At 33.4% G+C, this 26,351-nt stretch overlaps 1 protein-coding gene across 1 annotated transcript in view; it reads right to left on the bottom strand.

The window, feature by feature from the left end:
• LOC114324592 (uncharacterized) overlaps positions 1-25,047 on the bottom strand; it is a 109,171-nt gene extending 84,124 nt beyond the window's left edge. The window contains exons 1-2 of the mRNA XM_050653124.1: positions 24,873-25,047; positions 23,119-23,286 (exon numbers count right to left, since the gene is read on the bottom strand). Coding sequence (XP_050509081.1) covers positions 23,119-23,286; positions 24,873-25,047 — 343 coding nt within the window. The remainder of the gene's footprint in view (positions 1-23,118; positions 23,287-24,872) is intronic.
• Between the last annotated feature and the right edge of the window lie 1,304 nt (positions 25,048-26,351).

A 26,351-nucleotide genomic window follows, 5' to 3' on the forward strand; every position in this document is an offset into this window, starting at 1 on the left:
AACGGGAGGTGGACCCAAAAAATTACAGTGTGGAGACCAAGAGAAGACAGAAGTACAGGTAGACCACCTACACGATGGACAGACGACGTCAAAAGGATTGCTGGTAATTGGTTGCAGAAAGACCAAGGTCGACAAAACTGGAAGAAATTAGGGGAGGCCTATGTTCAACTTTGGATGCAGAAGGCTGGATGGTGATGATATAGTATTCAAAGATTTGTCAGACGAAACGAAATAAACAGTTTCTTAGATAAACATCTCTCAAAAAGTGCATAGAAAATGATCAAAAATAAATTTTTAGAAACATATTATCTACACTTGCAATCATTTCTAGTTAAGCATTAAATTTTTTTTTATTATCATCTGTGTGCAATAATTATAATTATAATTTGTATAAACACTGTATAAAAATTTCAATCAAGTATATTTATAAAAAATAGGTGAAAAAGCACAATACTGAATCCGTCACTGCAGTAAATTCAACTCCGCCAATATTGTAAATTTCTTGCAGTGGCACCACTGTCTTCCTCGCCGATCCTCTATCTTCATTTCTTCCAGTTCCTCCAGCGCCAGTAGTTAAATGATACGGATATGTAAATTTTTGTAGCAGTTCAAAGGTTTTTGTGATTTGAAGATGAACTGGTGTATTTTAGTTTTCATAGTTTTTTGTTGGAAATTAGTGATTTGTCATAATGATAATGTTAATGACAAGGGGTGTTGTAAGGAAACGGAAAGTAGATCTCTTACTAATTGGCAAGGAACGTGGTCGCTATATCCTACTACGGCGACATGGTCCCTACAGACGAGGATACCTATGACACCAGGTGAGAAAAGATCATTTTAAAATATATAGTAATTAAGAAATATTGAAACTTGTGTTTGTACTTATAACATTGTTCTGAATTTGTATTGTTTTTTGAGGAACGATTTCCAAAGCAATTAATTCTTTTTTATACCCACCTACAATAACTTTCACCCAAATAACAGTTATATATTTAAAGGCGCAAAATTTCGAGCCAATGCTTTTTAAATGCATTCATTTTTTTCGAAACCTGGGAAAACTGTTAAATATTTTTAAAAAATTTAAACGAAGAATGAAAGATTACATTATTACCGAGGGCCGAAAGCCCCTGAAAATTTCTATACCTTTTTTTTAATAAGCTACAGGGGTGACAATGAAGAGAATTTTGTTTATTCCAAGGGACTTTTGGCCCTCGGTAATAATGTAATCATTCACTCCGCATGTACATTTTTCAAAAATATTTATTAGTTTTTTCAGGATTCGAAAAAAAACATGAATGCATTTAAAAAGCGTTGGCTGGAAATTTCTTGCCTACGCTCTTAATGATGGTTTTCAATTATTATTAAGGCATAAGTAAGGAAATTACTAAAACCACTATTTTTTTATTTTAAAAAACGTACAGTTTTTTATTGCATTTTACTCATGTATGTTGGTTGGGTTTTGGTTTTGGATTTGATTTTGGTTTTTACGTATTTTGGTTTGAGCATTATTTAGTTTTATAGAATTAGCCTTTTTCTAATAAACTGGAGACTTATTATGTTTTTTTTTTGTATTGTCAGCGTCTTCATTATCGTTAACGTTGTTAAGTGCATTAGGATATGACAGCTTCTTCTAGTTGTTTTTGCAATTATTGAGGTCAATCTGTGGTCTTTTTTCATTGTGTTACTATTTTCCTGACATAGTTTCTTTTCTTAACGCTTTGCTTCTAGATTTCGTTTTCGTTCTGCATTACTCGTGGTTGTAATGTTTATTTGCAGCGTGTGATCTTATTAAGTATACTAGTTATACATATTTGGAAACTTATTAATATTTTTTTAATGTCTACCTGCCCATTGCGTATATTTTTAATGTCAATCTTTCTCTTTCAAAGACTTTAGCCAAGTAGAAACATTTTTTTATTCAAATTTATTTTTATGATAGAGAATACGCATTACTATGTGTAATTCATTTTATATTCATCCCTCTACATTTCTGATTTGCATATGGCTCGTGGTTCCGAAAAAACTCAATAATTTTTCGGCTCAAATAATATATTTTTTCATCAAGTATAGATTAAGAGCCGATACAGGTGAAATTTGCTAATCATTTTAGGCACGATAAGAGTCTATTTCTTAAATAGTAGAACCTAAAAAAGGTATGAACACTGTGCTGGCATTTTTTAGTGGCACATGCGTCGACAGTGGCGAATCAAACTTTCCACTTACGGACGGGAAAAATAAATTAAAGGGTACCCTCCCTCACTCCCATAATTAATTTTTTTTTCATATTTAAATTCTCTGTAATTTAAAAAGAGGACTCAGCGTATTTTTAACCCACCACGTTCTTTCCCCTATCCTACCATCAAAAACTTTTTTTTTCGTTTATATTTTTTTAGGTGGGATGCAACCAATTTTAAAATTTTAAAATATTCACACACGTAGTTGAGGCCTTTAAAGACAAGTCTATTTTTTATAGACCCATAGGTGGAGTGCATATAACCTCAAAAAAAATATTTTTTTGTAAAAAAGTGTAGATATACTATTTTTTTGGGGATGGCTGAAGGTCTAATTTGTTTTAATCTGATGTATTTTATCAATCACTCTTTTATCTCTCAGTGCGTTACATACGATAGAACAATTCATCATCCAACCAATTCACGTCCACTGCTGGATATAGGTCTCCCCAATTGTTTCCACACTTCACGGTTTTGTGCTGATTGTTGCCAGTTTTTACTAATCCGCCTGATATATCCGCTTTCAACCTAGCGACGTGTCCTGTCCAGTTCCATTTAAGCCTGGTGATACGTTCTATAGCATGTTCGATGTTATCGCAGATCATTTGCGATGATCGCAGATGTTCTAGATAGAACGTTTATACAAGTAATCCTGTAGGTATTTTAATAAAAGAACAATTACATGTACTAAAGAACACGAGGCAGCAAGTAGGCTTTATATGGGTTCCATCACACATTGGACTTCAAGGAAACGAAAAAGCAGAATTCCGTACCAGAGAACCAATATACAGTGTCTCTTCAGTGTTAGTGAACTATTTCCGACTACAAATCGCTCGTTTGAAAAAGTGATAAATGAATGGAATCTTCCACAATCCACTAAATTGCCAGCTATTTGTGAAACTAAATCCCTGACGTACAGGGCATAGCAGACTAACTTTTCTTTCTTCTTTAAGTACCGTGCCCAAATTTTAGCGTGTGTAGCTTCCATGACAATTTGCCGATATTGTTCTCAATCTACTGATTAATTGATCTGCTAATAAGCCAGTCCATTGACGAAGATTTCGGAGCCATGAATCTTCCTACCAATTCCTCTTTTTCCGTCGATCTTTCCATTGAGTATTTTCTGCTAAGCTTTGCTACTTGGGTAGAGACGTCTTTCACTTTTGTTTTGTTACGGATCCATTTGTTTCTTTTCCTGTCTGATAATTTAATGTTCAGCATTTGTCTTTCCATGGCTCTTTCTGTCTTTGCTATTTTTTCCATATTCTCTTTTGTAAACGTCCATGTCTGAGAGCCATATATTAAAACAGGGAGTATACATTGATTGAAGACTTTTGTTTTTAGGTATTGCGGGTATTTTCTGTTCTTTAGAATATAAGACAGTTTTCCGAATGATGCCCAGGCCAATCTTATTCTTCTCTTTATTTCTTCGGTCTGATTTCCTTTATTTAATCTAGTGATTTGCCCTAGATATCTATACTCTTTTACTTGTTCTATTTTTGTTTGTGCCACTGTAATTACTAGTTCTTCTTGTTGATTGGTCATGGATTTTGTTTTACTGTAATTCATCTTCAGTCCTATCTTTGTCAATTCTCTATCCAGTTCTTCCATCATTCTTTGTAATTCTTCACTTCTTTCTGTTATTAATACAATATCATCAGCATATCGTAAGTGATTCAGATATTGCCCGTTTATGTTTATACCCAAACCATCCCAGTGCAGTTGTTTGAACACATTATCTTCTAGCGCTTGGTTGAATAGTTTGGGCGAGATGGTATCTCCTTGTCTTACTCCTCGGTTTATTTTAATAGGATTTGTTTGTTTCATTAGCTTAATAGTTGTTGTTGCCTTATTATATATATTTGTAGTTAAGTCGGTATATCTGTATTCTATTCTGCTGTTTTGTAGGGAATTCTTTACTGCCCAGTGTTCCTCACTATCAAATGCTTTTTCGAAGTCAATAAATGCCATGTATAGCGGGATATGATATTCGTTAGCTTTTTCGATTAATATCTTCATCGGTCACTTGTACTGAAGCTCTTTCTAAATCCGGCTTGTTCTCTTGCCTGGTATCCATCTAATTTAGTTGTTAATCTGTTTGTTAATATCTTGGTTAATAGTTTGTATATCCCATTTAGTAAAGTTATGGGTCTGTAATTCTTTAGATCCTTTTTATCTCCTTTCTTAAATAGTACCAATGTTATTGCTTCGTTCCAAGTGTTGGGTATTTGTTTTGTCATTAATATTTTATTCATAAGTGTGTACAAAACTTATCTAGTTGTTTTCCCACCATTTTTTATCATTTCTACAGTTATCCTGTCTTTTCCTGTCGATTTATTATTCTTCATCTCCTTGAGTGCTCTTTTTATCTCATTCTTACTGATTTCTGGTTGTTAGTCGGAATTGACATTTTTTATTTTTATTTGTAATTGCTTAAGGATTTCTTGTGTTGGTTTCTGTTTTGTATTGTAGAGGTTTTTATAATATTCTTTTGTTATTTGTATAATTTCTTCTATATTATTGGTCTCTATGCCTTTTTTGTTCTTTAAACTATTAATCTGTATGCTTCCAAGCTGTGGTTTTAAGCACTTCATATTTTTATTTTTTTCAATGGTTTTTTCTATTTTTTCTTACTGTACTCGCTTTTGACTTTCCTTGATGTTCCTTCTGATAGCTTTGTTTACCTCTTTGTAATCTTCTTATCTTGTTCTATTAATGTTTTTCTTTTGCTCATGAGGTTTTTTGTTTCCTGGGATATATAGTTTTCCTTTTTTATTTTTGTTTGTGCTACCTCTTTTCCCGCCTTTGCTAATGTATCGGTTAATAGCTGATTTATTTCATCGATATTTTTGATTTCCAAATCTCTAGTGGCCGGTATACTTTCCCTTATTTTTTGTTTATATTCCTCTTTTACTTTCTTAAGTTTTCCCATAGCTAGTTTGGATCTATTTTCCATTTTCTTTTTTGTTTCGAATTGGCTATTAATGCTGAGTTTGGCTCTGACAAGTCTATGATCACTACCGGTTGAGAAACGATTCAGTACTGTAACATCTTTGATGATGGCTTTTTGTGTTCTAAGCCCGGCCGCACATCAAAGAAACATGAAACGTAAATTACGTTTCATGGAAATAAACCACTGCTAAACAAATATATATCCGGCCATTTATGAGACTCTCCGAAAATAAAAATGTGTCACGAGCATGAATCACACTCGTTTCATTAGTAGGCGGACTTTGAGATTTTTTTAGCAGTGTTTTCTTTTCATGAAACATGTTTTTCGTTTCATGTTTCACGTTTTTCGTTTCATGTTTCTTTGGTGTGCGGCTTGGCTAAGGATGCACTCTATTTCGTTTTTAGTATTGCCGTTGGGACTTATCCATGTCCATTTTCTTTGTGGCCTTTTGTTAAAAAACTAGTTCATAGCAAAAAGTTGTCTTTCCTCCAAGTAGTTCATTAATGTATGTCATCTATTATTTCTTTCGCCGTATACACATTGTCCTATTCTTTGTTCGTCTTCGTCTATTCTTCCCCCTCATTTAGTATTAAAGTCTCCAATTATTAGCGTCAAAAAGAATATGGTACAATCGAGAAATTACCCATAGGATACAGGCTGGTTAGTTTAACTGAAAACGAATTAGCGGGGTGCTCTGTGATCGACACACGCAGAAAGGCTTCTTCTTCTTCTTTCTTGTTGTAACCAGGCTTTATAGCCTTTTCTTCTTTAATATTAGCCTCCTAAATTGTTTAAGTTATCGCACTATCTATTTCTTGATCTGCCAATACTTCTTCGTCCATTTGGAGACTTATCTCGTGCTATTCGTCCTTTGCTCTGCCATTCTACTAATGTGTTCGTTCCACTCCTGTTTCCGTTTTGTCACCCATCCATCTATGTCTTCTACATTGCATGATCTTCTTATGTTTTCACTTCTCTCCCTATCCAACAGACTCTTCCCTGATATTCGTCGGAGTATTTGTTGTTTTTAGTAGTCGTCTCGTTGTAGATGTGTCAGGTCTTGTCTCCGTCGTGTATGTCAATATAGGTCTAATTGCTGTTTTATAAATTCCTGCTTTTGTGTCTTGTCTTAGGTGGTTGTTCTTCCAGATTGTGTTATTAAGAGATCCCGCCGCTTTACTTGCTTTTAAGCTTTGTTGTTGTACTTCCTCTTCAACATCTCCGTAACTGGTTATATCCATTCCCAGATACCTAAACCTTGCTTCCTGCTTTATTATTTTCCCATCAATTTCGATTTTACATCGTAGTGGGTATTTAGATGTTGTCATACATTTGTTTTTTCTGCTGATTTATCATATTGTATTTCTTGGCTGTTGTATTGAAGATGTGTGTTAATCTTCGGAGATCGTCTTCTGTCTTGGCGATTACTGCGGCGTTGTCTACATAACATAATATTTGGATTTCTTTGTTCCCCATTCTGTAACCATGACTTTGCGTATTGCTTGTATTATTTCGTCCATTAATTAATTAAGAGCAGTGGGCTTAATGAGTCACCTCGTCTGACTCCGCTTTGTGCTGGTATAAACTACGTTAGTTTTCCATTTATCTTTGCCTGTATTCGATTTTGAAAGTAGGTGTTTTCGATGGTTTGTATCATACTGACTGGTATGTTTCTGGACAAAGGCTGAAAGGAAATATATACAAGAGTGTGGTGAGACCTGGTGCATAACGGTGAAGAGGGGTCTTAAATAACATCCTGGAAAAGAAGTTCGAGATATCTGAAATGAAAATAAGGACAGGATCAGTAATATAAAAATTGACATGGTTTGGTTAAGTCAAACGTAGAAAAGAAAACTATGTGGGATGAGGGATATAATTATTAGAAGGTAGTGGAAAAAGAGGTAGAGCAAAACTGCGAAGAAAATGGAAGGACGGTGTCGAAGAGAAAAAGCTTTTTGGTGAAGAAGAAACAATTGAGTGGCGAAGAAGGTTAACAAAGAGAGATCCCTGAAAAGGGAAAAGCGCAGGAAAAAGAAGAATCATTATCTAGACGTAAGCCTTGCGGTTCTCACTATATCTAAGAGCTATATATATAAGAGAAAAAGTCTTCTTCTTCTTCTTCTTCTTCTTCTACGGCACTACACCCCAAATTGAGCCTTGGCCTCCTTTATTTTTTGCCTACACCCTTGCTTGTCTCTGGCTGCTCTTCTCCTTAAAGGGCTGCTAGCTCTTCTCCGGACTTCTAAAAGGGCTTGTGGGTCGCTGTTTATTGCGTCTTCCCAGCGCGTTCTTGGCTTTCCAACCGGTCTCTCTCCCTGCATTCTAGCATTCAGTGTTCTTTTTGGTAGCCTATTCTCTCCCATTTTTATTGGAGATATTTGGAGATATGTATATTATTTGGAGATATACTTCTGTATTGACAAGCTCTTGGTTACCTCGTAGACTAGAGTATTTTCTACAAGTTTTGTAATGCATCTGGACGCCATTGATATCATTATTATTATTATGATTTTTAAAAAGATAATATTTTAAAAAATTTAAACAATACTTTCCATATTATTTCATTAATATTGAATTTACTTAATATCGGCATAGCACGCATCATACTGTATACGAAATATGGATTTTAACGGGTGATATCAAACGATAATAGATACTTTCAATAACTGTACTACTGAAGTATGGTTGGAGTAATAGCAGACTACATTATGTCCAATCACATTGTGTCACGAACTGTGCATTCTTTTCAACAGGCTGTAAAAAGTTTCACTCATTCTCTATTGATCAAGTAAAGTAACACCTGCGGCTTGTTTATAGGTACATTATTTTTTAGCTTATATACACTCCTCCAAGAAATTAACGCACCACCTTAAAAATGGGTCATTTTTGATGTCTGCAATTTCCTAAAGCTGTTGTCCGATTTATGTGATATTTTTATTATATTTTAATCTTGTTCTTTAGCAATACCGTTGTAAAAAAATTGTTTCTAGACTGGTAAATTGTCATTGTATACACTTGAGTCCACGAGCCTTTACCCGTGCATCATTATTACCTGGCGAGAAAACAAACTTTTTATCTAAAATCCTTCTCTTTCACGCATGAAACTAGTAACAAACCAGTTACCGCCTGTTATTAAGTAAAAACACATGTTATTTTTGTGAACGATCTAGACACAGTACATTGAAAAGAGATAGGTACAAAAAAGAGGATTGGGGATGTTTTCACTTATTTTAAGTACAATTTCTGACGTTTTGGTTTGTTTACTTTTGTGGCTGTCAGTTTGTTGAAATTTTTGCTGTTATCTTGTCGAATTTTTGCATTTCTAATTTTTTTCCTTGAAATGGATCGAGAATTTCTTTTGAAATTCCCCTGTCCTACATTAGCTTGAGTATATCTGAAGGGATTTCATCTGGTTCATTGTTACCTACTTGTCTTATTTGTGTTATTTGAATTTGTTATTGCCTTTTTCTATCTCCTCTATATTGATTGAAAGGCCAGTCAGCTGGTAGTTTGTATAAATTTCACTCATGGGTCTTTCGTAACGGAAGAGCTCCTGGATATAGTTTTCCCAGGTATCAATAATTTTCTCCTTTTCAACGAGCACTATCTGGTTATACTGATTTAACTATGTTAGTTAATCTTCGTTTTCTGTATATTCCAGCAGTCTCCTTGAGCTTTTTATGTAAATTACGTTGGTGCCAATGTTTTGGGCGGGTATTATGGCAGGTGGATGCATGGAATTGGTGGCCATTGACGGGACTCTAACAGGAAAAAGGTACGTCACCCGGATTTTACAACCTAATGCGAGATTCTGGAGAGGAGCTGTGGGTGAAAATTTTGTATATGGATAATAACGCCGCCAATATATGACTAAGGTGGTTAATGAATAGAATGACTAGGCTCCAGACATGAACTCCATTGAACACATATGCATGGGATGTGCATCACCGAAGTAATCCTCCTAGAACCTATCATGAACTTACAATTGCTTGTAGAGAAGAATGGGATAATCTACTCCATGAAATGATTGATCGACTTGTTAGTATTATAGCTTGAATCCAGGCTTACATCGATGCCCCTGGTGGAAATACACAATATTAAAATTGTTCAAGAAATTGTTCAGTTTTTAGTTTTCTATTTATAACACAGACTTTATCTCCTTTAAAACAAAAAATATCTGTCAACCTTATGATATTTTTTTATAAATGATCTTTAAGGTACTAGTACACTTTAGAAGACCAAAAATAAGCATTTTTTCAAGATTTTTTCTCAGAACCTTTATTAAAAATGAATATAAAACTTTTTACATATTAATATCTAACTCTTAGAGAATACAACAAATATATCTTTTTTCATTTATGCATGTACACTAATATTGTAGAGGGCGCCAATGTCGAGGCCTCGAAAAAAAGTAGTTCCGATGGCGGACAGTTAATCTCAGGATTGGGATACCTGAAACAAAAAAATTGTACGGCATTTGAAAAAGGAAGGTTTCTTACGTAATAATTTACCACCATTAGTAAAGAATTCTGCAAAAAAAAGATTTTACGGAAATTTGAAAAAATTTTGTGAAAAAATCGACCGTTTTTCTTCAGTTTTTCATGGTTAAAAAATATTTATTTTTTATTTTTTGGTCAAATTGTGGTAAATTATCACGTAAGAAACCTTCCTCTTTCAAATGCAGTACGATTTTTTTTGTTTAAGATATCCCAATCCTGAGTTTAACTGTTTGCCATCATTTCTCGAGGACTCGACTTTTGTGCCCTCTACAATATTAATGTACGGGCATAAATAAAAAAAGATATATTTGTTGTACTCTCTAAGAGTCAGATATTACTATGTAGAAGGTTTTATGTTCATTTTGATTAAAGGTTCTGAGAAAAAAAATATTGAAAAAAATGATTATTTTTGGTCTTCTAAAGTGTACTAGTACCTTAACAGTAATTTCCGACAATAGTTAATAATAGCAAAAATTTTGGGTGAAGCTCTTTGGAAACTATCTGTATTATTAAAAGCCATTTTAAACTAAACCAAACAATTGTTGATGGTAATTTAATATACCTCTAAACTAATATTAAGTCCATTGAACGAGTCAGCATGCTATATGAGCGTTATTCCTTGTATGTGTCGGAAACCTGATGTTAATGACATCAAAAGGACCTTATTTTACACACCGTTACGTAGGTACATTTAAACATCGACGTTCAAACAAATCTAGATACCCATAGGTAAACCAAAATTATATAAACATGGTAGATAAATTGGACATGTCGGTGGGAAAAAACGTTAATTACTGAGAGTTGCGCTAACAGTGTATTGTCGTGATGTTTATTTTACTTTATAAACATTTACATTAGATTTTTAATAACATGGTCTGTTACTTCTAACTGAATTTTTAATTATTATTCCTCTGTTATCAAACTACACTACACTACAGCAAAAAAAACTAACTGGATGAATTATACACGTTTAGAAGTCTCAAATTTCCTAAGCCTGTTATCCGATTTGTAAATGTACTAGGCAGGTAAATGTCATTTTATACCGGTTGCAAAAATCATATTCTGTTTTTCCTTAAAATTCGGAACACCCTGTGGAATATTATAGAATATATAAAATATTGAAATTAAAACTCAATTACAGCCTTAGGCTTTATTAATATTTTTATTTATTTATTTCCTTAGGTTGGATAATAAAAAAGTTAGGTACGTTAACAACTAGCGATGTTTTTCATCAATAAATCCCCATTTTCTGCTTAGTTTAATAAACAAGCCTAAAGTAGACTGAGAAATTAACAATTTAATGGATGTCAAATTGTTAACAGTCAAAAAGTTTCTGGTTTGTTGTGAAAATAAGTAGATTTATTATTTAAAGTTTCAGTTAAGCCCATAATTGTTTTGTTGTTTGATAGAAATGGAACGCGCTACAAGGAATTTGACCCTCGATTAGTATTCAAGCGGTGACCATACATAGCAAAGGACTTAGCTACCACGCTATCGGCTTCTTATATTGGTAAAAATTTTTTGCTAATGCACGATAACACCTCACGTACACAAGCTGGTATCGAATATAACAGGTAAATCATCGGACTTTGAATTGGCTATCGCATAGTCCAGACCTTAAGGCAGAAGACTACGGCAGCGTTGGCCACCTCCTAAAACCTTAAAAGAGGTAGAAACAGTAGGTCCCGCGATTTGGAATGATATTGTGATTTAATAAAATTGTGTTTTGACTAGGAAAGTTTTGGGGTAGTTCTGATTTCTTTCATTATATATGGATTTGGGGCTGCTGAATCCGAATATGAGGATTGCGGACAAAATTTCGCGACGGAACATTGAAAAAATCGCGAAAAAAGCGAAAAATTTTAGCTTTTTTCCGCTTTTTTGCTCAAATCTCGAAAACTATTAACTTTAAGTAAATGGTCTGTTAACAGAAATTAAAGTACTTAAAATTATCTACAAATATCACTATTTACTTTTTTTTCAGACGAACCGTTCGGGCTAAAGTACAAGTTGAAAATTACCAATTTTTAACGGTCTCGGCAAAACCCACTTTTTACATTCCAAAATTTTATTTTTTATTAGAATGCTGTCATTTGATAAATTCCTCCTAGTTTTCTGTACAAATAATAAATGTTAGTTCATAGGTATGGTATGTATCTTGTGACAGCTTTCATGAGTCCATTCCGTCCTAAGAGACCGGGAATGTCTCTGCTTTTCCCTTAGAGCCACAAAGGATCAGGCACAGATGAAGTCATAGTTTCAGTTGGTGTGAACATTTCCTTCGGATTTGTTATCTTGATTTCTGATAGACCTTGAGGTTTTGTCCTTTTAAAATAAATTATTTGAACAGCTTCCTGACTTCCATAAACCTCAGGAGCGGGTTTCTCTTTTTTCCGAGGAATGGATTGCTTAGGAGCTACTGCATGTTTTGGCATGTACGTTAAAATCAGTGTTATCGTACACCTGCTGTGTAAAGCACGGCAAATCATCTTTCTGCGGATCGCTTGCGAATGCTGACTCTTCCAGGCGAACAGCTTCTGTATAGGATGAACAAAATCCCAAGAGGAAACTACATCAACCTATTTTCTTGAACCGTACTTTTTGTAGAGAAAACGGCCAACCCTGCAAGGAATGGTGAGACCAACTATCTGGTTGCTTATCTGGAAGTGTCAGCAATCGCAGGTGATCCGCAGAAAATTGACCAGCCGTGCTTTACACAACAGGTGTACGAAAACGCTGATTTTAACCCTTTCTATGCCAGACCTTAATTTGCATGTTGATCTCTAAATCCCAAAGGTTTTTTCATGCTTAGAGTCCCATTGCCTTATATATACGTCGAATATAAATAAACAAATAGATGACCAAAACATGTTTTTAATGAGTTTTTTAACCAACTTAAACGTTGCCTTTTCAAAAGTATACTCATCTGAGAGCAAAACCAACTTTAAAAAATGTAACTAACTCAAAAAAAATAATATAAATTAACATTACAAATTTTCTTTCGTGTGGTACTCCTCAAAACATGACACTACGCAAAGGCCGACTCCGCATCTTGCACACATGTACCTCGATTCGCTTCTACCTATATAAGCGTTGCCACCAGTACTACAATATAGCATATATCTAAAATATGTGAACAAATATATACGGCAATGTGTCCGCATGACCTGTCTTAGTGCCAACATTTTAAGGCTTTGGGAACAATAATCTAACGTTTTTGGACATATTTCTACGGCATTGGGACACCAATGAGTCTAAAATTTTATAAGCAACGCATATTTTCGGCTTTGGTAAATTGAGACTATAACACCTTGAACGTATATATACGGCGGCTGGGAATACAGATCCACTTTTTCAAAAACATATATATGCAGCATTGGGACAGAAAGGGTTAACGTACATACAATCGACGGATACCACACTTTTTACGGCAAGGATGGCATTTATTGTATTGCACCAAAATATGCAATAGCTCCTAACCAATCCATTCCTCGGATAAAAACTAAACCCGCACCTGAGGTTTATGGAAGTCAGAGAGCTGTTCAACTAATACATTTTGAAAGGACAAAACCTCAAGGTTTATCAGAAATCAAGATTCGAAGGGAACGTTCACACCAACTGAAACTGTGACTCCATTTGTGCCTGATCTTTTGTGGCTCTAAGGGAAAAGCAGAATGATTCTCGGTATTTTAGGATGGAATGGATTCATGGAAGCTGTGAGAAGAGACATACCTTATTTATATTATAAACTAACATTTATTATTTGTACAGAAAACTAGGAGAAATTTATCAAATGACAGCATTCTAATAAAAAATAAAGTTTTGGAATGTAAAAAGTAGGTTTTGCTGAGACCGTTAAAAATTGGCAATTTTCAACTTGTACTTTAGCCCGAACGCTTCGTCTGAAAAAAAAAGTAAATAGTGATGTTTGTAGATAATTTTAAGTACTTTAATTTCTGTTAACAGACCATTTACTAAAAGTTAATAGTTTTCGAGATTTGAGCAAAAAAGCGGAAAAAAGCTAAAATTTTTCGCTTTTTTCGCGATTTTATCAATGGTCCGTCACGAAATTTTGTCCGCAAACCTCATATTCGGATTCAGCAGCCCAAAATCCATATATAATGAAAGAAATCAGAACTACCCCAAAACTTTCCCACTGGGGAGCTCGTAGAGTACAAGTTCACTGAATCATTGATCAAGACCAAATAGTACACCTCATTTGTAACATAAAAGTACATATTTCTTTTATTATCGAACATATAAGCAAATTAATCAAAAAACAAAATATTAAGAAAGTCTAATGCTACAATTAAATTTTCGTATATAATATCACAAGAGAGAAAATTTTGCCGGCAATATTTTCGACTGGTGTGAAAGTTTGTTGCCTGGCAATTTTCGCGAATTAAATTTTAACTTAAATCACGAGACGCCAGTCGAGTGATTTTGTCAAAATTTCATAAGCGAAAATTACCAAAAGGCAACGAACTTGAATGAAACCAGGAGAATATTTTGCCGGTAAATAATTTTCTCTCGAATAATATTCGACAAGACTATTTCACGAGACAATTAATGCACTATATCAACGAAATATAATCTTTATTTATTTGTTATTACCAGACACTTTCGTGACGGATCTGTCATACTGTTGTCGCTGAGAAATCACGTCGCTAAGGAGTTTTGTCAGTGTAGTGAAATAGTTATTTAAATATTTTATATATTATACTATAACATTCCACAGGGTATTCCGAACTTTAAGAAAAAAACACAGCATGGCTGGTACACCCGGTATAAAATGACTTGTACCTGTCTAGCCAAAATATTATTACATCGATTTTCTCAAATAAGAAGGCTATAACATACTAAAAAAATCACTTAAATCGTACAACAGGTTTAGGAAATACCAGACATCTAACGTGTACAATTCAGTGAGTCGATTTTTTTGGTCTTCAGTGTATTTGTGCCACCCGTAAAATTTAAAGATTTAAAGATTTAAAAAAGCCACCCAAAGAAAGATTTTCTATTGGATTAAAATCTGGGAATTGCAAGCTAGTCGAGCACCTTTATTTGGTCGTCAACGAGAAATTTTCTAACAGCCTTTGTCTTATGAACAGACAGACGACTTTAAAGACACGTGACGACGTGCAAAAACTCCATTAAACCTTTATACCAAACCCTATTGTTTCATTACATTCCAATAAGTCCTATGGCTTTTACCAATGCCGTTAATAGTTAGGTACCCCTTCTGGTTCAATCACTAATTGATCTGTATATGGTGGTTTCTTCTTTATATTTATATGGTTGCCTTCTTCTTCTTCTTCTTCTTTTTCCCTTTAATTCGTCCAATTTTGAACATAGGCTTCTCCCAGTTTCCTCCATTCGCTTCTGTTTAGTGCTTTATGTTTCCAGTGCGTTCCTCCTATCTTTTTAATGTCGTCTCCCCATCTCATCTGGGGTCGTCCTCTTTGCTTTATTTCCTGTCCATGGTCTCCATTGTTGTATCGTGGTATTCCACCTTTTGTCCGTTTGTCTAGCGTTATAGCCTGCGAAGCTTCATTTTAGCCTGGCTATATGTTGTCCTGCTTCTTTGACTTTTGTTTTAGTTCTTACCTAGTTGTTTTGCTTTTTGTCTGTCAATTTTACTCCTAACATTGTTCTCTCCATGGCTCTTTGTGTCTTCATTATTTTATCCATGTTTGCCTTGGTCAAGGTCCATGTTTGGCATGCGTATGTGAGAATTGGGAGTATGCACTGGTCAAACACTCTTGTTTTTAAGTATTGTTGTATTTTTTTATTCTTTAGGACCCATTTTAATTTCCCAAATCCTGCCCAGGCTACTCTGACCCTTCTTCTTACCTCCGCTGTGTGGTTTTCCTTATTTATTTCTATCATCTTTCCCAAATATATATATAATCAATTACCGCTTTTATTGTGGTGTCGGTTAGTATTACGTTTCTATTATCTTGTGTGTTTCTCATGGTTTTTGTTTTGGCAAAATTCATTTTTAGACCTATTTGTTCGGATTCATTTGCTAGTTCGGTTAGCATGGTTTGTAGTTCTTCAAAACTTGATGCTATTACTACTACATCGTCTGCATATCTGAGGTGGTTTAGTTTCTTTCCATTTATGTTTATTTCAATGTTTGTCCATTCCATTGTTTTGAAAACATCTTCCAGTGCTAATGTAAATAGTTTAGGAGAAATAACATCTCCCTGTCGCACTCCTCTGTTAATTGGTATCGGTTTTGTGGTTTCTTCTAATTGTACTGTCATTGTTCTGCCATAATTCTACTATGAATCATTTAGTGCGATGTCACATTATGCTTTTAAACCGGATGCGGTGGAAACTCATCTGTTTTAAACTCAACCGGAACGACCTTTCACACTATGCGTTTAGTCGAACCGATGTCTTAAAACATTTTGAAAAAAAAATTGTTAAAAATGTCTGTATTAAAAGCGAAGGGAATATTAGTCCTGTCGCCAGGGGGGGTACAACGGCCTCGTTAATTCAGATGGACTTACCCAAATTTTTTTTATGTATTTTGACCCGTAGAACACGAATTTTTTGGGTAACAGTTGATCCGGATGTCGATAAGATTGTTATAGACCAAGAACTTGAGGAATCAAATAACAGCGATTTTTGGCAAAACAAAACAATATTTTGTATTTTTTGGGTCATTTTAAGCAATAAATATTTCTACAAGTTTTTTAGTAGGATGCACAGTTTTCGAGATAAACGCGGTTGAACTTTCAAAAAATCGAAAAACTGCAATTTTTAAACCCGAATAACTTTTGATTAAAAAATAAAATAGCAATTCTGCTTAGCGCCTTTGAAAGTTCAAGTCAAATTATGTCGGTTTTGATTATTTGCATTGCTAAAAATTTATTGTGTTATTGCTAAACAAAGCTACAAACAACTAGTGCGTGAGTGATGTTTCTATGATTTCTCATTTAAAATCGAACGAGTAGGTAGAATAGGTACTAGTGCAGTCAAGACTATTTCTACGTTACATGCGTTAAAACGCATGTAAAAGCACGGGAAACCCTACGTGTTCATAGCTTTGTTAAACAATAAAAAAATAAATTTTTACCAATGCAAATAATCAAAACCGATATAATTTGACTTAAACTTTCAAATTCGGTAAGCAGACTTGCTATTTTATTTTTTAATCAAAAGTTATTCGGGTTCAAAAATTGCAATTTTTCGATTTTTTTAAAGTTCAACCGCGTTTATCTCGAAAACTGTGCATCCTACGAAAAAACTTGTAGAAATATTTTTTACTTAAAATGGCCCAAAAAATACAAAATATTGTTTTGTTTTGCCAAAAATCGCTGTTATTTGATTCCTCAAGTTCTTGGTCTATAACAATCTTATCGACATCCGGATCAACTGTTACCCAAAAAATTCGTGTTCTACGGGTCAAAATACATAAAAAAAACTTGAGTAAGTCCATCTGAATTAACGAGGCCGTTGTACCCCCCCTGGCGACAGGACTATATAGAGAGAACCAGTGAATGGCCAGCATTGGGTTCATCAGTTTTTTTGCCAACGCGATTCAATGGAAAGCTTTCAGAGGTTTTTCGAAAAGCTTCGTCTTTATAATGATACATATTTTCAATATTACCGGATGTCAATCAAATTTTTGACGATTTTTGGAAATCTTACGACCTCACATAAAAAAAAACTCAATAAGTTCAGAGGAAAGATTAACAGTAACACTCAGATACATAGAAATCAGCCGATATACAATAATATACATAGGTACATCGAGTTATTTAAGTTGGACACGTATGGGAAACTTTGTTATCATTAATTTTACGAAAAAAAGTTTGAAAAAACTGGAAACTGCTATTGTGAAAATTTATTTGGAATTTCATATTTTAGTATGTTACCAAAGCAGGTTTTTATACATTCTTCCCATTTATTTATTTTCTCTGCAGCTTCAATTATTATTTTATTTTTGTTCATTATGTTTCCAATACCTCTCTTTTTGTATATGCAAGCTGTTTCTTTAATTTTTCTGTATTGTGTTAAAGCTGTCATGTTATTTACCTAATCTGTCCATCTCTGCACATGCTTCTGATAGCCACAATTCCTTCGCCTTTTAATGACATAACAAGATAGAAAAATTATTTGTAAAACTCATAATTTATTTAAATTCACAAGTTATTTAAGAAGTATTTAAAGGATTTTTCAAAACAAAAGCACACTACCTTGAGTACCGTGATTCACAAAATGATTGGAATTCACTACCTTATTAGTACCAAGTTGGGAATTACGAGCTGACAATATGATAAGACAATCGCCCCGGAAGGTTACGTGAAGATTTCATACAATTTGTGACTTAGTTTTCATAGATCAGGTTTTCTGAGAATAGATAATTTTGACCTGTCGATGTCGGTATTGTCAATACACAAGTTTAAAAAAAAACTGTTTTTACTTTCATGAGAAAAAAATACTTTCTGGTTGTAAATTAGTCTTAATTTGTGTTTTTAATCCAATCTAATAAATAAATTGTCAAAACTCTTTGTTTATTGTCTCTGCCGTTAATGGGTTAAGTAGACAAACAGTATAATGAAATTAAGCAACACAGATATAGATACCAAAATAACAAATATCTTACATTTTTCGTGCCTTTCATTGGCGTCCAATTCTGATGGAAACGCATCCGTTTCTAGCGCAACCGGACCGATCTGTCACACTATGCGTTTTGACCGGATGCGATGGAAATGCATCTACACCAACCCCATATATGGTTTGTTTATAAAAATATACTGATTCAGGAAGTTTTTTTCCACAGACAGTAACATCCACTGATTGATGTAACGAGCTCAACAAAATCACATTTTTATCACTCTTTCATTGGTATTCAGTAAATGTTATTTTTTGTCGCTCTGGAAAATATGGGTAATATACAGGGTGAGGCAGATAAAGGGCCTATTAGAAATATCTCGAGAACTAAAGGTAAGAGAATCATGAAAATTGGAATGCAGGGCTTTTGAAGTATGAACTATTTAATGAAAATATTTTGGTCTCTTTACTACTTCCGGCTATACTGGAAGTTGATTGTAACTTCGTTTTTTCAAATGGGACACCCTATATATTCTTACATTTTTGGATTCTGCTCGATGTCTTCTTTCTTAAAATATAGGTTTTTTTATGTTATACGGGGTAGTTTAAAAGATAATTACGGTTTTTTATAAATTTTGTAGCAAACTTCACACCCTGCAGAATTGTAGTGATTTGATATCAAAAACTCCATTTATGTTAAAGTGATTTTTAGTATAGTTTATTATTACCAAAAATTATTAATATGGCGAAATGTTTAATTTTAGTGTACAGGGTTGGTCGAAACTCGGAATGAGTATTATCTGAGTTTTCTTAAATGGAACACCCTGTATTTTAGTATTGTAATGAAATTAAATTTTATAGTACTTTTTTATTTCTTAAGCATTCCCTATACCTAACTGCTTTAATTTGTAAGTTATTCGTAGTATTTTTAAGCCTAACAAAAATATTGCAACAAATATTACGTGAAATTTAATTAGGTTTGCCGTGAAAATATTCAATCACAAATAGTTTTTCGAAATTAAACACATATTAATCTCGACTGACCCTTAATTTATTAATACTGGTTGATATATCAAAATACCTACGTAGTTAAGATTGTTGGTGTGTTTAATATTAATAAAAACATACAATATTCTATCTAGTTGACTATGACTGACACTAAATATGCTTAAACATTTGCTTTGCTTAAGCTTAAACATTCTACCATTTTTGAAGTTTCAGTTGCTTTGCTACCATTGCTAATATGAGTTTTTCTAATGAGGAACTGATTCAGATGTTTTTTTGTTCTAGGAGAGTATAACAAATAAAAATGTGCTACTAGCAATAAGAGTTTATCATCAGCAATTCCATGATAGATGACCACCAAAAAGAGAAACTTTTCAAAATTTACTAGAGCGGTTTCAACGAACTGGAAATTTAGATTACGAGAAATCTGATCGAAGAGAAAAATTATTTTAAATGATTAAAATGAATTAAATGTTAGTGTCACTGAGAATCTGCATATTAGTATGAACGTTCTCGTAAAGTGTCTAGTACGTCGAAACTACTCTAGTAAACTTTGAAAAGTTTCTCTTTAAACTTTGAAAAGTATTCTTCTTGGCTGTCGTGTATCATGGAGTTGCAGATGATAAATTCTTATTGCTAGTAGTACATTTTTGTTATACTTACTCTCCTAGAACAAAAACTTTACTAATCAGTTCCCCATTACAAAAATTTATATTAGTAATGGTAACAAAGCAACTGGAACTATAAAAATAATATAATGTCTAATGTTTAATCAACTTTAGTGTCCAAGCCATAGCTAACTGGGTAGAATATGGTTTGTTTTTATTAATATTTTATGCGCCAACAATCTTAACAACGTAGGCATTTTGGTATCTCATCCAGTATTAATAAATTAAGGATCATTCTAGATTAACATGTACTTATTTTCAAAAAAATATTTATGATTGAATATTTTCACGGCAAACCTAATAAAATTTCACGTAATTTTTGTTGAAATTAATGTTTGGCTTAAAGAACTACGAATACCTTACAAATTAAAGCAGTTAGGTATAAGGAATGCTTAAGAAATAAAAAAGTATCATTTCATTACAATGCTAAAATACAGGGTGTTCCATTTAAGAAAACTCAGATAATACTCATTCCGAGTTTCGACCAACCCTGTATACTAAAATTAAACATTTCGCTATATTAATAATGTTTAATAGTAATAGACTATATTAAAAATTACTTTAACATAAATGGAGTTTTTGATATCCAATGAGTACAATTCTACAGGGTGTGAAGTTTGCTAAAAAATTTATAAAAAACCGTAATTATCTTTTAAACTACCCTGTATAATATTACAAAACCTATATTTTAAGAAAGAAGACATCGAGCAGAATCCAAAAATGTAAAAATATATAGGGTGTCCCATTTGAAAAAACGAAGTTACAATCAACTTCCGGTATAACCGGAAGTAGCAAAGAGCCCAAAATATTTTCATTAAATAGTTCATACCTCAAAACCCCTGTATTCCAATTTTCATGATACTCTTACCTTTAGTTCTCGAGATATTTCTAATAGGCCCTTTATCTGCCGCACCCTATATACAATTGTCTATTTTCACACTTTACGCTTAGAAAATCTTCCTTTCTGTTGTGATTCAAAGTACCCACAAGACTTGTTAATTTATTTTGCAGTGCCTTGGCCAATTTCAACGAAGTTATCTATCGCAATATTTTTGCATTTTCCCAGTTGATTTTCCATTATCCGCAAAACAACGTGTTCACCAACAATTGTATCTATATTGCGTAGATGATCAGTACCTGCATAAAAGTAACCATTTATAAAAAATAAACAACAAATATACATAAATATAACTTTACCCATCTGACAGGAATTTGAAAGAAAGGCTCGTCGAATTTCCTAGAAAACGATAATAACTTACACAGGGCCAATTTGGCCCCTTCAGACTCCTATGGTAGATTTGTTAGAAAAACCATTTAATAAATTTAGTAAACAATATTTTTTTGTGTTAAATAAGGCTTTGTGTCATAATATTAAAAGTCAAAAAATATAAAATTATTATTGCGTCGATTAAAAAAAACTACAATAACTTCAAATCGCAACAGGGGCCAAGTTGGCCCCTCCGACGTTCTAATGTTAACCAATAAGAAAACAATTTCAGAACCTTGTAAGAAGTAAGCGTCATAATAAATTGATATTTTATTAAAGGAATATTTTACATCGATTAGTAAGATTAAAAAAGTTAAACTTGGATAGAGATGTAGAAGGAAATAGCTATTTGTATAACAAGAGAGGAAATGCTACTTTTACTTCCGAGAATGAAGTTTACTGTTATCATTCAAGGGAGGAAAAGGCACTTTACTCCCATGTTATACACAGTCTCGGATTAAGAATCTTGAGGCCCCTGGGCAGCACAAGCTATGAGGCCACTTAAGGCCTCCGCTTTCTCCATTCAAAACCACCTCCGTTAACCCCACCATCTCCGTCCTCCATCTGCAGTTTTAAGTTAAATCTCTTCCCTCTGTAATGATTTACTGACAGCGTTGATGCGTTCTAAAATTGTTGCCCAAAACTAATTCATCATGAACGTTTTTTTTACTGTTTTGCCCTTTTAATTAGTGTTTTCAGCAAGAGAATGCACAGCAGATTTAAAGGTTTTGTAACCTTGAGACAAAGCTCTTGTTGCGACAGCCCTTTCACTTCATCTAATGCTGCTTGTTCTCTTAATGACTAGATCGTTAAAAATGGAATCGCTTAGTAGAGTTTCAATGCATTTGCTCATAAATTTTCAACGACGGGTAGAGGCTGAAAAAAAGTGTTACACGGACTGAACAACCCCAAAACACGGTATTGCTCCAACGCAACTTTCAGCAGCACTTATACTCCAACTAAATTAAGCGAGTGTGCGGCAAAAGGAATGTAAATTGCAAGTTTGTTAATCTTAGATGAATGAGCCTGGATACCAATATATTTGCCTGACATGTTTGCTGAATGATTGTTTCCTCATGTCGTTTACATCAATTCCACAGTCGGTTTAAAGATTAAAACAGCAAAAAAAAGATTTCTTCTAATATGGCTACTTACGGGTATGAATGTGAGAAAACGCTCATACACTTTACCATCAGTAACTTATCTTAATAAATTGTCAACTAGTCAATATGAGACAAATCTGGTATTGAATCTACACTTAAGGAGTAGTATATGTAATTTCTTTAACAATTCTATTCAAAACGTGTTTTCCTCTTACTTTTATTATTTATTCACGGATGTTTTAAGATAAGTAAGACGGTTTTCCAGTAACCTTATTGCCATAGTTAGTTAAATGAGAGCTTAAAGAGGATCGTACTCTGCAAGTAGCTCTTAAATGCCTAAGTAGTTGACATTATTTTGTGAACCAAGGATCTCTGTATCACTTCTAAACGCTAATCCGCGAGAAGATAGAAACGTAACCACAGAGACTACTGTTTTCAGAACTTGAATCCAGTAATCTCGTTCTTGATTAAATTAAATTTCTAAAAAGGTGTCAATTTGACGATGAAGACGCTGCCCCGCGATGAGTGTTCGCCAAATGTTCACCATGTTCGCAAAAAGAATACATGGACAGCAGTAAATATTTTCATGTGAGGGAGAGTACGTTAGCCAATTTCTTTTAATTTTTGTGGCACTGATATATTTTCGAAAAACCATAGATTTTGTAAAAATCTTGTAATGCCTTCAAAATTTCTTCTTGATGCTGAAAAACTTCCATCAAAATTTTTACATTCTAAAGAACCTTTCCCAATCCAAAATTTTCATATTTCTTCAGTTATGGTATTCCAGAATTCTATTTTGTTTCCGAATTGTGGGCCCAATTTACCTTTAACTTCAATTTCTAACTTAGTTTCGGTTTCTGGTTCTTTAACTTCTTGAACTGTAATAGAACTGTCGTTGAATGTTTTTTCATCTTCTTTAGTTACGGGAGTTATGTGTCCTTCAGCTATTTCTATTTCATCACGTGCATTTTCATTGGTTGCAGCTTCACTAACTGTGGTTATCCGTGTGAAACCGAGTTTATGGTATTGCGCGATATTTGAATTTTTCAACATGATCTATAGTTTTTATTTAATTCTAATTATTATTTTTTCATTTTGGGCCCTACGAGGCCCCCTTTGGCGCCTAGGCCCCTAGGCGACTGCCTACTTTGCCTAATGGTTAATTCGGCACCGGTTATACATATTATTTTTCCACCTTCCTCAAATAACAAGTCATTTTTCATTTTTAAATAATTTATTTATACAACTAAATAACACAATTTATTAGAAAACTACAGCTAACAAGTAGGTTCAGAAGAACTGTCAAATATAAGTAAAATTATTAATGTAAACAGTATTAAATCAAAATAACAATTTACTGTTTTTTCCATTCTGTAAAATACTTTCTGTTCTATAAATAAACGTTAAAATATATAGATACGTGCGTATAGTTCGTGCGCTATAACTTTTCCCATGCGTCACGATTCATTTTCAAACAAATTAAGTCAAAACATAAATAGAAACGTACGCCGATGTGTGTAGTATATAGCATACAATATAAAAAATGTATTTACACGTCGACGTTCGTTTCACTTTATGTTTTGACTTAATTTGTTTGAAAATGAATCGTGACGCAAGGGAAAAGTTATAGCGGACGAACATTAATAAATATTAGAATATTGTATAGGGCGTCAATAAGTTATTTCATCCATGACATTCCATGACGTCACTTTTACTTTTGCTCCCTAGGGAGGAAAAGTACTTTTACTCCCTACGGAGGAAAAGTACGACTTTGGTCCCTAAAATCATTTCCGGAGAAGTATAATTTCTGTAGAGGTATTGTGGAAAAATATTTGCTTTTATTTGACCACATTTTGTTAGTCTCACAATGAATAGCAGCAGTTCTATCGCGCATCGTTGAAATATAATAAACAATTAAAACTGAACAAACAGTTTTATTGAAGCTTTAAATTAACAAATCATATTCTACAATATTTCGCGTTCATTTTTAACCAAAATTTAAAATACTTGGTTAACAGAGCATACAGTAATTTCTTGCTTTATACTTAAGCGGTGTTATTAGCGTACACGAGTTTGAATAATGACTGGAGAAAAATAGACACAAGTCGAACAAAATGCGTGGAAAAGTGTGCTGCTTGCCGTTACAAAATGTTTGATATTCATGCATTAGAATATACGCCAGTCAATGGGAGCAAAAATATGATATTACCTCCGAATTCTATCCTACAACATGGACTTTAACTTTTAAAAAATAACGTGGCATGATGTAACACAAAATATAACGTCGGACTTACAGTCCGCAAATCCAGAAATAGTTTCGGAAAATCGGTCTGAGAACTTGTTATACATATATTTAAAATAGGCAAAAAAAACATTTGTACACAAATTTGTTATAACTATTTGTATTTAAATTCATGTATTGAGAAAAAAAGTTAATAGATGTATCCTTTTCACATTTTGGGTATTATAAAATAAAAAATACTAAATTATACAAATACAAATACAAAACCACTATTTCTAAGAAACTAAACACAGACTTAAAAAACAAATGTTTGAGCTGCATATTAGATAGCATTACATGTAATGAAATGCGGCACTCTTTGTGAAACATCCAAGACTTCTGAGATAGACTTCTTCATTTCTTCTTCCATGTCGGCGTGGTAGTACCGTATCTCTTCGAAATCTGCTTCCAAACTAGCATCGTCATAGACAAGGTTCAACTTCTGGCTCAGAATCAGAGAGAAATTCCGCATGAAGCTTTTCAAGATATGATTGTTGCTTTTCAAAACTCAAATTGAAAAAATATGTAAAAAATAAGTTTATATCAATCACTTATACATAACACATAATCAGTATATCACTCACAATATAAATTACATAAATATTTTTGTTTACTCTAGAAATAAAATATTTTATAATTGAATCTTACCTGAAGATTTGTTATAACTTATATAACGTGCGGATTCATGCTCCGTAATTCGATACAGCATCACAACTAAATGCACTAGACAGCTCTCATATCCCCCCTGAATAAAGTGCCCTCTTTCTTTAAGGTAGAGAGCACCCCACGACCGAAACCGTAATTAATCGTCAGAAATCGACAAATAATTTGACAAGCGAACTCATAGTCCGCACGTTAACCCTGAAAGGTAAACTTTCGCGAATAGCTTCTACTTACCTTCTAGTCCAAAGTTTACCCTATGCCGATGTTCACTTATTACATTTTAAGGTGAAAACTACCCCTTATTGCCAAAAATGAATGAAATTATTCAATATTTAAATACTTACTGAAATAAAAGTACGTTTTAGACTTTAGTAGTGTATGATGAAGTTAAATAAAACTGTATTTTCATATTCTGAGAGACAATTGTTAGTTTGCTTAATACTTTAACCCTTATAAACCACCCCACCAGCAAAAAATTTTATAATAAAATTTGTAAAAAGGCGATTTATTAATATTTTTTATTCATTTATAATAAATTATAATTTATAATAATACATTTTTCAATGGATGCTATACAATGTGCAACTTCTCTCACTACTTACAAACATACATTCAAAACGAACAATATCTCAGGCTGTGAGAAAAGTCGGCCATTGCAGTGAGAAATATTTTTTTAACGGGTTCCATACGTAGAATCGCGGTTTCCATGGTAACATGCACAATACAAACACAAATATTTTTGTCAAATAAAATGTGTCAAATCAAAACTGACCAGGAATTACCTTTCAAAACTGTTCAAATATAACTGGTAACTATAATTTTAAATAAATAAAAGCATATAAATATTAAGAATATTAAATACCTACATATTTGTATAATATGTATTTTATTTCAATTTTGGCATATAATCTACATGAAAGCGCCTAAATTATTTAATTTTGATGTTTGAATTCTTGACAAAAACGCATCCATAGAAAAAGTACAGTGTACAACACGTGAGAAAACGACATATTTCTCCCTCGCTTGATTTGCAGCACTCGCCTCGTACCTCGGCTCGTGCCAACAAACTTCTGCGCTCGTGAGAAATATGTCTTTTTTCTCTCTTGTTGTACA

Source organism: Diabrotica virgifera, chromosome 6 (genome assembly GCF_917563875.1).
Source record: "Diabrotica virgifera virgifera chromosome 6, PGI_DIABVI_V3a".
Lineage (NCBI taxonomy): Eukaryota > Metazoa > Arthropoda > Insecta > Coleoptera > Chrysomelidae > Diabrotica > Diabrotica virgifera.